The sequence below is a fragment of the Chiloscyllium punctatum genome, unplaced genomic scaffold (genome assembly GCF_047496795.1).
Source record: "Chiloscyllium punctatum isolate Juve2018m unplaced genomic scaffold, sChiPun1.3 scaffold_218, whole genome shotgun sequence".
Classification (NCBI taxonomy): Eukaryota; Metazoa; Chordata; class Chondrichthyes; order Orectolobiformes; family Hemiscylliidae; genus Chiloscyllium; species Chiloscyllium punctatum.
This window is the reverse complement of record NW_027309952.1, coordinates 43,454-55,000: the sequence shown is the minus strand read 5'-3', so window position 1 is coordinate 55,000 and position 11,547 is coordinate 43,454. Positions and strand designations below refer to the sequence as shown.

General features: G+C 54.9%; 1 protein-coding gene across 1 annotated transcript in view; it reads left to right on the top strand.

The window, feature by feature from the left end:
- Positions 1-11,547, top strand: part of LOC140472017 (uncharacterized) — a 153,146-nt gene that overhangs the window by 110,632 nt on the left and 30,967 nt on the right. The window contains exons 48-53 of the mRNA XM_072567457.1: positions 187-342; positions 1,471-1,623; positions 2,237-2,398; positions 5,388-5,543; positions 7,843-8,010; positions 9,283-9,438. Coding sequence (XP_072423558.1) covers positions 187-342; positions 1,471-1,623; positions 2,237-2,398; positions 5,388-5,543; positions 7,843-8,010; positions 9,283-9,438 — 951 coding nt within the window. The remainder of the gene's footprint in view (positions 1-186; positions 343-1,470; positions 1,624-2,236; positions 2,399-5,387; positions 5,544-7,842; positions 8,011-9,282; positions 9,439-11,547) is intronic.

The window sequence follows — 11,547 nt, the reverse complement described above, 5'->3', positions numbered from 1 at the left end:
ACCAGGAATGGAGAAGGAGATGGTGTGTCTTTGGGTGGTAATGGGGAGGTGATTGGACGGGGGGGTGCAGTGGGTTATTGTCCCTGGATTTGTCTTTGGAGGAGTCTGGAGGCCTGTGTCTGTAAAGGAGGGTGGTACGCTCAGATCAGGCTCTGTAATAATGTCTCAATATCTGTGCCCACACAGAGGGAGAGTCACAGTGCCCACACAGCCGTACCCTGGGCAAGGTCTGTAACATGACGTTGGGAGATGAGTGTGAGGCAGATGCTGACTGTGACCATTGGCAAATGTGCTGTGACGCTGGCTGTGGAAAAAGATGTGTTTTCCGATTCTTCAAAGGAGGTGAGGGGTCATCTGGTGATGGTGGTGGGGTGGGGGGAGACACTGGATAGGGAAGCATGACCTCTATATATAACCCAGTGCTGGGAGTGTTTGATGGGGTCAGTGTAGAGGGAGATTTCCTCTGTATCTTACCCCATGGTGTCCCTCCCCTGGGAGTGTTTGATGGGGACAGTGTAGAGGGAGATTTCCTCTGTATCTTACCCCATGGTGTCCCTGTCCTGGGAGTGTTTGATTGGGACAGTGTAGAGGGAGATTTCCTCTGTATCTTACCCCATGGTGTCCCTGTCCTGGGAGTGTTTGATGGGGACAGCGTAGAGGGAGATTTCCTCTGTATCTTACCCCATGGTGTCCCTCCCCTGGGAGTGTTTGATTGGGACAGTGTAGAGGGAGATTTCCTCTGTATCTTACCCCATGGTGTCCCTGTCCTGGGAGTGTTTGATGGGGACAGCGTAGAGGGAGATTTCCTCTGTATCTTACCCCATGGTGTCCCTGTCCTGGGAGTGTTTGATGGGGACAGTGTAGAGGGAGATTTCCTCTGTATCTTACCCCATGGTGTCCCTGTCCTGGGAGTGTTTGATGGGGACAGTGTAGAGGGAGATTTCCTCTGTATCTTACCCCATGGTGTCCCTGTCCTGGGAGTGTTTGATGGGGTCAGTGTAGAGGAAGGTTTCCTCTGTATCTTACCCCATGGTGTCCCTGTCCTGGGAGTGTTTGATGGGGTCAGTGTAGAGGGAGATTTCCTCTGTATCTTACCCCATGGTGTCCCTGTCCTGGGAGTGTTTGATGGGGTCAGTGTAGAGGGAGATTTCCTCTGTATCTTACCCCATGGTGTCCCTGTCCTGGGAGTGTTTGATGGGGTCAGTGTAGAGGGAGATTTCCTCTGTATCTTACCCCATGGTGTCCCTGTCCTGGGAGTGTTTGATGGGGACAGCGTACCGGGAGCTTTCCTTCCTGGTTAACACAATCAGGAGAGATGTATTCTTTACACTTTGCTGTGTGTCTGATCATTGGAGACCGGGCTGACTGAGGGAGACTTGCTCAGTTTCCATCCTGTCCATCTGGAGGTGTTTAACCTGAGACTCTGACTGAGCTTTAACCCCGTCATTTCCCTTTCCTCCTGCTCTCCAGAGAATGGGAGCTGCCCGGATGCCAGGCGCCTTACCCCGATGTGCAATGTTAACTACGGCCAGGAGTGTACAAATGACGATGACTGTGATCTGTGGCTCTCGTGCTGTGAGGCCGGATGTGGGAAGAGATGTGTCCATCGGTATCACAAACACGGTGAGGATGACTGACCCTCCCATTCCCCCCTTTAGGGAACACTGCACACGCCTGGTGGAGACAATCTGACTGAGGTAGAGACCCCTGTCTGTCCCAGCAACCCAATCTCCCTGCCCCCTGCAGTTGGAGTATTCAGTTTGAGGGTGTCCCCTCTCAGTAGGAAACTCCTTCCCATGTCCCAGCTTATCCAGAGCCATTTCAGGATCATTCCCAATGGGAGTGAGTCTCCCCCAGTCTACTATATCCCATTGGAAAGCCAGCCCCAGTCTGCCCAATCCTGTCATCATCAGTTTGTACCCATTGGAAGGTGCTGCTCATAAAACTGACACTCATATCCCACCCTCTGTATATTCGCCCATTCCCGTTTCTCCCACTCCCCGCTCCCCCCAACTCCCATTTCACCTGACTCACTGAGCTGTCATGTTTGGCCAAGGCAGAACGGAAACCAATGTGAAATCCTCCCTCCTCATTGTCACACTGCCATCCCCAATCTACCCCTTTGTCTCCAGGCTTCCCCTTGTTTTTCCCTGGATCATCCCATACTCCATATAACCAGGGCAGTGCTGAATTTCCATCCGGCCTTTCACTGAATTCTGATTTGACCCGAAAACAGGAAAGCGAGAAGCAGAGTGTCCCAAACCATTAAAGACGCGAGATATCTGTGACCGGGACGATGCCGAGGAGTGTGAGGGAGACGAGGACTGCGCAAGGTGGAAGCAGTGCTGTAACGTCGGTGACTGCGGCAAACGCTGCATCTATGGGGTCAAGAGGCGAGGTGAGAGAGGGAGAACTCATCTCACAGAAAGGAGAGTGTACAAGAGAGGTGTAGTTCTGTGAAGGAGAGGGGTTAGCTCCCTGTGTGTGAGGGAGAGGAGGGTGGTCCTTGTGTGTATGTGAGAGAGGAGAGTGGTCCCTGTGTGTGTGAGAGGAGAGTGGTCCCTGTGTGTGTGTGAGGAGAGTGGTCCCTATGTGTGTGAGAGGAGAGTGGTCCCTGTGTGTGTGAGAGGAGAGTGGTCCCTGTGTGTGAGAGAGGAGAGTGGTCCCTGTGTGTGTGAGAGGAGAGTGGTCCCTGTGTGTGTGAGAGGAGAGTGGTCCCTGTGTGTGAGAGAGGAGAGTGGTCCCTGTGTGTGAGAGAGGAGAGTGGTCCCTGTGTGTGTGTGAGAGGAGAGTGGTCCCTGTGTGTGTGAGAGGAGAGTGGTCCCTGTGTGTGTGAGAGGAGAGTGGTCCCTGTGTGTGTGTGAGAGGAGAGTGGTCCCTGTGTGTGTGAGAGGAGAATGGTCCCTGTGTGTGTGTGAGAGAGGAGAGTGGTCCCTGTGTGTGTGTGAGAGGAGAGTGGTCCCTGTGTGTGTGAGAGGAGAGTGGTCCCTGTGTGTGTGTGAGAGGAGAGTGGTCCCTGTGTGTGTGAGAGGAGAGTGGTCCCTGTGTGTATGTGAGAGGAGAGTGGTCCCTGTGTGTGTGAGAGGAGAGTGGTCCCTGTGTGTGTGTGAGAGGAGAGTGGTCCCTGTGTGTGTGTGAGAGGAGAGTGGTCCCTGTGTGTGTGAGAGGAGAGTGGTCCCTGTGTGTGTGAGAGAGGAGAGTGGTCCCTGTGTGTGTGAGAGGAGAGTGGTCCCTGTGTGTGTGAGAGGAGAGTGGTCCCTGTGTGTGAGAGAGGAGAGTGGTCCCTGTGTGTGTGTGAGAGGAGAGTGGTCCCTGTGTGTGAGAGAGGAGAGTGGTCCCTGTGTGTGTGTGTGAGAGGAGAGTGGTCCCTGTGTGTGTGTGAGAGGAGAGTGGTCCCTGTGTGTGTGAGAGGAGAGTGGTCCCTGTGTGTGTGTGTGAGAGGAGAGTGGTCCCTGTGTGTGTGAGAGGAGAGTGGTCCCTGTGTGTGTGTGAGGAGAGTGGTCCCTGTGTGTGTGAGAGGAGAGTGGTCCCTGTGTGTGTGTGTGAGAGGAGAGTGGTCCCTGTGTGTGTGTGAGAGAGGAGAGTGGTCCCTGTGTGTGTGTGAGAGGAGAGTGGTCCCTGTGTGTGTGAGAGGAGAGTGGTCCCTGTGTGTGTGAGAGGAGAGTAGTCCCTGTGTGTGTGAGAGGAGAGTGGTCCCTGTGTGTGTGAGAGAGGAGAGTGGTCCCTGTGTGTGTGAGAGGAGAGTGGTCCCTGTGTGTGTGTGAGAGGAGAGTGGTCCCTGTGTGTGTGAGAGGAGAGTGGTCCCTGTGTGTGTGTGAGAGGAGAGTGGTCCCTGTGTGTGTGTGAGAGGAGAGTGGTCCCTGTGTGTGTGAGAGAGGAGAGTGGTCCCTGTGTGTGTGAGAGGAGAGTGGTCCCTGTGTGTGTGAGAGGAGAGTGGTCCCTGTGTGTGTGAGAGGAGAGTGGTCCCTATGTGTGTGAGAGGAGAGTGGTCCCTGTGTGTGTGAGAGGAGTGTGGTCCCTGTGTGTGTGAGAGGAGAGTGGTCCCTGTGTGTGTGTGAGAGGAGAGTGGTCCCTGTGTGTGTGAGAGGAGAGTGGTCCCTGTGTGTGTGTGAGTGGAGAGTGGTCCCTGTGTGTGTGAGAGAGGAGAGTGGTCCCTGTGTGTGAGAGAGGAGAGTGGTCCCTGTGTGTGTGAGAGGAGAGTGGTCCCTGTGTGTGAGAGGAGAGTGGTCCCTGTGTGTGTGAGAGGAGAGTGGTCCCTGTGTGTGTGTGTGAGAGGAGAGTGGTCCCTGTGTGTGTGTGTGTGAGGATAGTGGTCCCTGTGTGTGTGTGAGGAGAGTGGTCCCTGTGTGTGTGAGAGGAGAGTGGTCCCTGTGTGTGTGTGAGAGGAGAGTGGTCCCTGTGTGTGTGAGAGGAGAGTGGTCCCTGTGTGTGTGAGAGGAGGGTGGTCCCTGTGTGTGTGTGAGGAGAGTGGTCCCTGTGTGTGTGTGTGAGGACAGTGGTCCCTGTGTGTGTGAGAGAGGAGAGTGGTCCCTGTGTGTGTGTGAGAGGAGAGTGGTCCCTGTGTGTGTGAGAGGAGAGTGGTCCCTGTGTGTGTGTGAGAGGAGAGTGGTCCCTGTGTGTGAGAGAGGAGAGTGGTCCCTGTGTGTGTGTGAGGAGAGTGGTCCCTGTGTGTGAGAGAGGAGAGTGGTCCCTGTGTGTGTGAGAGGAGAGTGGTCCCTGTGTGTGTGAGAGGAGAGTGGTCCCTGTGTGTGTGTGAGAGGAGAGTGGTCCCTGTGTGTGTGTGAGAGGAGAGTGGTCCCTGTGTGTGTGTGAGAAGAGAGTGGTCCCTGTGTGTGTGTGAGAGGAGAGTGGTCCCTGTGTGTGTGAGAGGAGAGTGGTCCCTGTGTGTGTGAGAGGAGAGTGGTCCCTGTGTGTGTGAGAGGAGAGTGGTCCCTGTGTGTGTGAGAGGAGAGTGGTCCCTGTGTGTGTGAGAGGAGAGTGGTCCCTGTGTGTGTGAGAGGAGAGTGGTCCCTGTGTGTGTGAGAGGAGAGTGGTCCCTGTGTGTGAGAGAGGAGAGTGGTCCCTGTGTGAGTGGGGATAGAGCGTCCCTGTATTTGAGGGAGAGTTGAGAGCGTGCCTGTATTTGTGATCGAGTGGAGAGTCTTCACTGTGTGTGGTGGAGAGCAAAGTGGTTTGTATGAGCGTGAGATGTAAAAAGAATGTGGGTGTGCGGGGAGATGAGAAGAAAGTACAGTCCTTGTAGTGGATCAGCAATGATCTTATTGAGCGATTGGGGCAGTCCAGGTGATCTGAATGGTCTCCTTGTGTTCCTCGTCCTTGATGTTGTGAACTGTTAACCCTGTCCAGCAGCAGTTTAGTTTGAGCTCAGAGTTATGCTTTCCCCACAGAGGAGGCCTTTGAATGTCCAGCAGAATCTCGTCTCCAGCCCATTTGTCAGATGAAACTGGGATCTCAATGTTCCACTGATGACGACTGTGATATCTGGCAAAAGTGTTGTGAGACTGGATGTGGGAGGAGATGTGTCATGAGCTTCAAGCCTGGAGGTAAGGAGGAAAGATCCCCTCAGAGCCATGTCACTGTATCTGGGTGGGAGAGAGCTGTCTGTCTCAGACTCAATTCTCACATTCCTCTCCTGACGAACCTCACCATTCCCATCTTCCATGGTGTTCAGCTCATCGTGAACCACTGTAGTCTCTCTGATCTCTGTTCCCCCATCCAACCCTGAGTGTCAAATCCTGAGTCTGGTTCACACACCACCATGTAGGATTGGGAACACCCAATGGCACGCTGTGCAATACGGCCTCCTGCTGTACACACCCCATTATTGTCTTCAAATCCAGACCTGGACAACTGTGTCACCACCTCGTGATCAGCACCATTCGCTTATTCTGGGAACTCCTGCACACCCCTCTCGATCTCCATAATCTTGGCCAGCCCCCTAAACCCCAAACCGATCTCTGTCACCTCATCCAGCCCCAACAGCCCTCCCGATCTCTGTAACCCCCTCCAGCCCCACACCCCCTCCCTGTCTCTGTAACCCCCTACACCCCCTCCCTGTCTCTGTAACCCCCCCTACACCCCCTCCCTATCTCTGTAACCTCCTCCAGCCCCACACCCCCTCCCTGTCTCTGTAACCCCCGACACCCCCTCCCTGTCTCTGTAACCCCCTAAACCCCCACCCTATCTCTGTAAGCCCCTCCAGCCCCACACCCCCTCCCTATCTCTGTAACACCCCCCTGCACCTCCCCCTATCTCTGTAACCCCCCTACACCCCCTCCCTATCTCTGTAACCCCCCTACACCCCATCCCTATCTCTGTAATCCCCCTACACCCCTCCCTATCTCTGTAACCCCCTACACCCCCTCCCTGTCTCTGTAACCCCCCTACACCCCCTCCTTATCTCTGTAACCCCCCTACACCCCCTCCCTATCTCTGTAACCCCCCTACACCCGCTCCCTATATCTCTAACCCCCTACACCCCCTCCCTATCTGTGTAACCAAATCCCTATCTCTGTAACCCCCCTACAGCCCCTCCCTATCTCTGTAACCCCCCTACAGCCCCTCCCTATCTCTGTAACCCCCCTACACCCACTCCCTGTCTCTGTAACCCCCCTACACCCCCTCCCTATCTCTGTAACCCCCTACACCCCCTCCCTATCTCTGTAACCCCCCTACACCCCCCTCCCTATCTCTGTAACCCCCCTACACCCCCCTCCCTATCTCTGTAAGCCCCCTGAACCTCTCCCTATCTCTGTAACCCCCTCCACCCCCTCCCTATCTCTGTAACCCCCCTACACCCCCTCCCTATCTCTGTAACCCCCTACACCCCCTCCCTATCTCTGTAACCCCCCTTCACCCCCCTCCCTATCTCTGTAACCCCCCTACAACCCCTCCCTATCTCTGTAACCCCCTACACCCCCTCCCTATCTCTGTAACCCCCTACACCCCCCTCCCTATCTCTGTAACCCCCCCTACACCCCCCTCCCTATCTCTGTAACCCCCCTACACCCTCTCCCTATCTCTGTAACTCCCCTACACCCCCCTCCCTATCTCTGTAACCCCCCTACACCCCCTCCCTATCTCTGTAACCCCCTACACCCCCTCCCTATCTCTGTAACCCCCCCTACACCCACTCCCTGTCTCTGTAACCCCCCTACACCCCCTCCCTATCTCTGTAACCCCCTCCACCCCCTCCCTATCTCTGTAACCCCCTACACCCCCTCCCTATCTCTGTAACCCCCCTTCACCCCCCTCCCTATCTCTGTAACCCCCCTACACCCCCTCCCTGTCTCTGTAACCCCCCTACACCCCCCTCCCTATCTCTGTAACCCCCCTACACCCCCTCCCTATCTCTGTAACCCCCCTACAGCCCCTCCCTATCTCTGTAATCCCCTACACCCCCTCCCTATCTCTGTAATCCCCTACACCCCCTCCCTATCTCTGTAACCCCCTACACCCCCTCCCTGTCTCTGTAACCCCCTACACCCCCTCCCTATCTCTGTAACCCCCCTACACCCCCTCCCTATCTCTGTAACCCCCCTACACCCCCTCCCTATCTCTGTAACCCCCTACACCCCCTCCCTATCTCTGTAAACCCCCTACACCCCCTCCCTGTCTCTGTAACCCCCCTACACCCCCTCCCTATCTCTCTAACCCCCTACACCCCCTCCCTATCTAACCCCCCTACAGCCCCTCCCTATGTCTGTAACCCCCCTGAACCTCTCCCTATCTCTGCCACCCCCTCTAGCTCCAGTTCTCTGCTGTCTGTGAGAGATGTTTCCCAGGGAAGGGTCTCTGTTGGATCAGCAGTTGTGGTGAAAGCTGTTTTTCTCTCTCTCTCAGTGTCTCCTAAAGGCCAAGGATCCACATGTCCGGACACGACCAGACTGCATTATGTCTGTCGGATGAACTTCACCGCTCCCTGCGATGGAGACGATTCCTGTGGTCACTGGGCATCGTGCTGTAAGACGGAGTGTGGACCTCGATGTGTGTCACAGTGGTTTGCGAGAAGTAAGCCCCTCTCACCCCGAACCTACGCTACCCCAGCAGGTCAGAGGACCAATAATCCCCCCACATTCAGTGACAGGGTCTCCTTTGCATGGGAGGGCAGGGCTTTGTCTGGCTAGACCCGCTGTGGTGTGGACACCGGGCTGTAAGTCCCACTCCAGCATTCCGGGATAAACATAGCCTTGTTAGCAACAGGAAAGGTAGCTTTGTACAGGGACGGCTGTGTCTCCCAAGCTTGACTGAGCCTGTATTTTTGAGAAAGTGAGAAAGGTGATTGGTGAGGGCAGGTCAGTGGGTGTTGTCGATAGGGATTGTAACAAGGCCTTTGACAAGGTCTCTCATGGTAGGCCAGAACAGAAGGTGAATATACACGGGATCCACACACAGTGAGCTGGTAAGATGGATCCACAACTGGCTTAGTGACAGAAGCACAGAGAGTAGCAGTGAAAGGGACTGGAGAACCGTGATCGGTGGTGTCCCACAGGGATTTGTGCTGTGACCCCCTTGCCATTTATCAGATATATAGGAGGAGAATGAAGGTGGCCCCCCCGATGAATATGTTCGTGATCGTCACGCAGGTTAGGGGTAGCTGTGGATACGAAGGAGGATTGCCCGAGGACAGAGCAGGATGGAGATAGACCAGAGGATTGGGTGAAGAGATGGAGTGTAATCTGAGCAAATGTGAGGTGATGCGTTTTGGGAGATCGAATAAGCCTGGTTTGTTTTCACGTGAACATGGAAAGGATGAGAGTCGACCTGATAGAAGGTTCCTCACTTACAAACCGAATGTATCGCCTGGTCAGTTTTACTTTCCCAGGACAGAAATGTCAATGACTATAGGAGCACAGATTTGGGGTAAAAGGGGAGACCGTGGGAGGCAGGTTTGTTTAACACACAGGGTGGTTAGTATGTGGAAAGTGCTGTCACGGGGGGTGGTGGAGGCAGGTACAGGAGCGATGTTGAGGAGGCACCTTGACAGATTGAGGAACTGGTAGGGGATAAAGGGATGTGAAAACCCAAGAGATAAAACGTTTTCAGGAGTTTATCACCATGGAAAGGGGAAAGTGATGCTGTCAGAGGAGGAGAGCAGTTGGAGGGAAAGAGGGAAGCAACAGTAAGTGAGAGGGTTATTGCAGAGGGTGGGCAGTAGAATGAGCATTCCCTGGTTTGGGAATGGGGGGAGGGTGGGGAACAGATGGGGAAGGTGTGAAGGAGTATGTGAAGGGCCCTGTGTGGGACTCTGTAACTGTGTCTGTCCTACCTTCCCATTGACAGAGCCTGCTGACCAGTGCCCAGAGGAGGACACCCTCTCCATGTTCTGTCAGATCAGCACCGGGCGTTCCTGTAATGACAACGGGGACTGTGATGGATACCACTCGTGTTGTGATGCTGGCTGTGGGAAGAAATGCATCCCAAAGTGTTTCACAGGAGGTGAGAAAGAGAGAGAGAGACAGAGAGAGAGAGTGTGTGAGAGAGGGAAACACATCCAATGTGCCGGACATAGACAGTATCCAGGGAGTACAGATTCCCCAAGGCCATCCTGGAATCCCGGCTCTGATCCCTCCTCCCAGGTTAGCGAGGGATAGGGGCTCGGCAGAACAGGACCCCGCTTCTAATCCCTGTACCTGGTAAGGGATGGATCGTGGTGTGACACAGACAGGGATCCTGTTCCCGATCCCTGTCCCTGTGTTAGGGAGGGATCGTGGTGTGACACAGACTGGGATCCTGTTCCCAATCCCTGTCCCTGGGTTAGGGAGGGATTGTGGTGTGACACAGACTGGGATCCTGTTCCCGATCCCTGTCCCTGGGTTAGGGAGGGATTGTGGTGTGACACAGACAGGGATCCTGTTCCCGATCTCTGTCCCTGTGTTAGGGCAGGATTGTGGTGTGACACAGACAGGGATCCTGTTCCCGATCCCTGTCCCTGGATTAGGGAGGGATTGTGTTGTGAAACAGACTGGGATCCTGTTCCCGATCCCTGTCCCTGTGTTAGGGAGGGATTGTGGTGTGAAACAGACAGGGATCCTGTTCCCGATCCCTGTCCCTGGGTTAGGGAGGGATTGTGGTGTGACACAGACAGGGATCCTGTTCCCGATCCCTGTCCCTGGGTTAGGGAGGGATTGTGGTGTGAAACAGACAGGGATCCTGTTCCCGATCCCTGTCCCTGGGTTAGGGAGGGATTGTGGTGTGACACAGACAGGGATCCTGTTCCCGATCTCTGTCCCTGTGTTAGGGCAGGATTGTGGTGTTACACAGACAGGGATCCTGTTCCCAATCCCTGTCCCTGTGTTAGGGAGGGATTGTGGTGTGACACAGACAGGGATCCTGTTCCCAATCCCTGTCCCTGTGTTAGGGAGGGATTGTGGTGTGACACAGACAGGGATCCTGTTCCCAATCCCTTCCCCTGGATTAGGGAGGGATTGTGGTGTGAAACAGACAGGGATCCTGTTCCCGATCTCTGTCCCTAGATTAGGGCGGGATTGTGGTGTGAACGAGTCAGGGATCCTGTTCACGATGCCTATCCCTGGATTAGGGAGGGATTGTGGTGTGACACAGACAGGGATCCTCTTCCCGATCCCTGTCCCTGGGTTAGGGAGGGATTGTGGTGTGACACAGACTGGGATCCTGTTCCCGATCCCTGTCCCTGGTTTAGGGAGGGATTGTGGTGTTACACAGACAGGGATCATGCTCCCGATCCCTGTCCCTGGGTTAGGGAGGGATTGTGGTTTGACACAGACAGGGATCCTGTTCCCGATCCCTGTCCCTGGGTTAGGGAGGGATTGTGGTGTTACACAGACAGGGATCCTGTTCCCGATCCCTGTCCCTGGGTTAGGGAGGGATTGTGGTTTGACACAGACAGGGATCCTGTTCCCGATCCCTGTCCCTGGGTTAGGGAGGGATTGTGGTGTGACACAGACAGGGATCCTGTTCCCGATCCCTGTCCCTGGGTTAGGAAGGGATTGTGGTGTGACACAGACAGGGATCCTGTTCCCGATCCCTGTCCCTGGGTTAGGGAGGGATTGTGGTGTGACACAGACAGGGATCCTGTTCCCGATCCCTGTCCCTGGGTTAGGGAGGGATTGTGGTGCGACACAGACAGGGATCCTGTTCCCGATCCCTGTCCCTGGATTAGGGAGGGATTGTGGTGCGACACAGACAGGGATCCTGTTCCCGATCCCTGTCCCTGTGTTAGGGAGGGATTGTTGTGCAAACCACACAGTATCCTACTCTCCAGGAATATGAGTACTCCCTGTTTGGATGTTGTGGTCTGTCTGATGCCTCTGTTCCATCACAGTTAAGTCGTCTGTCTCTCCTCAGCCCGTTCTCTGTTCCCACTGTAGGCCACGAGAGAGGAATTGTGTGTGAGCTGTCTGGAATACTGCGGCAGATCATGGAGTAGTGTTGTGAAGGCTGAGTTGTCCCACCCTCTCTCCAATTCCCAGCTTCCTTCACAAGGCACTGGGCTCCATTCTGTCAGTGAGATGGGAGAGTGGGGTGTTTATCTGTTAATTCCACAGTCACAAGTGATTTGTTGTCTGA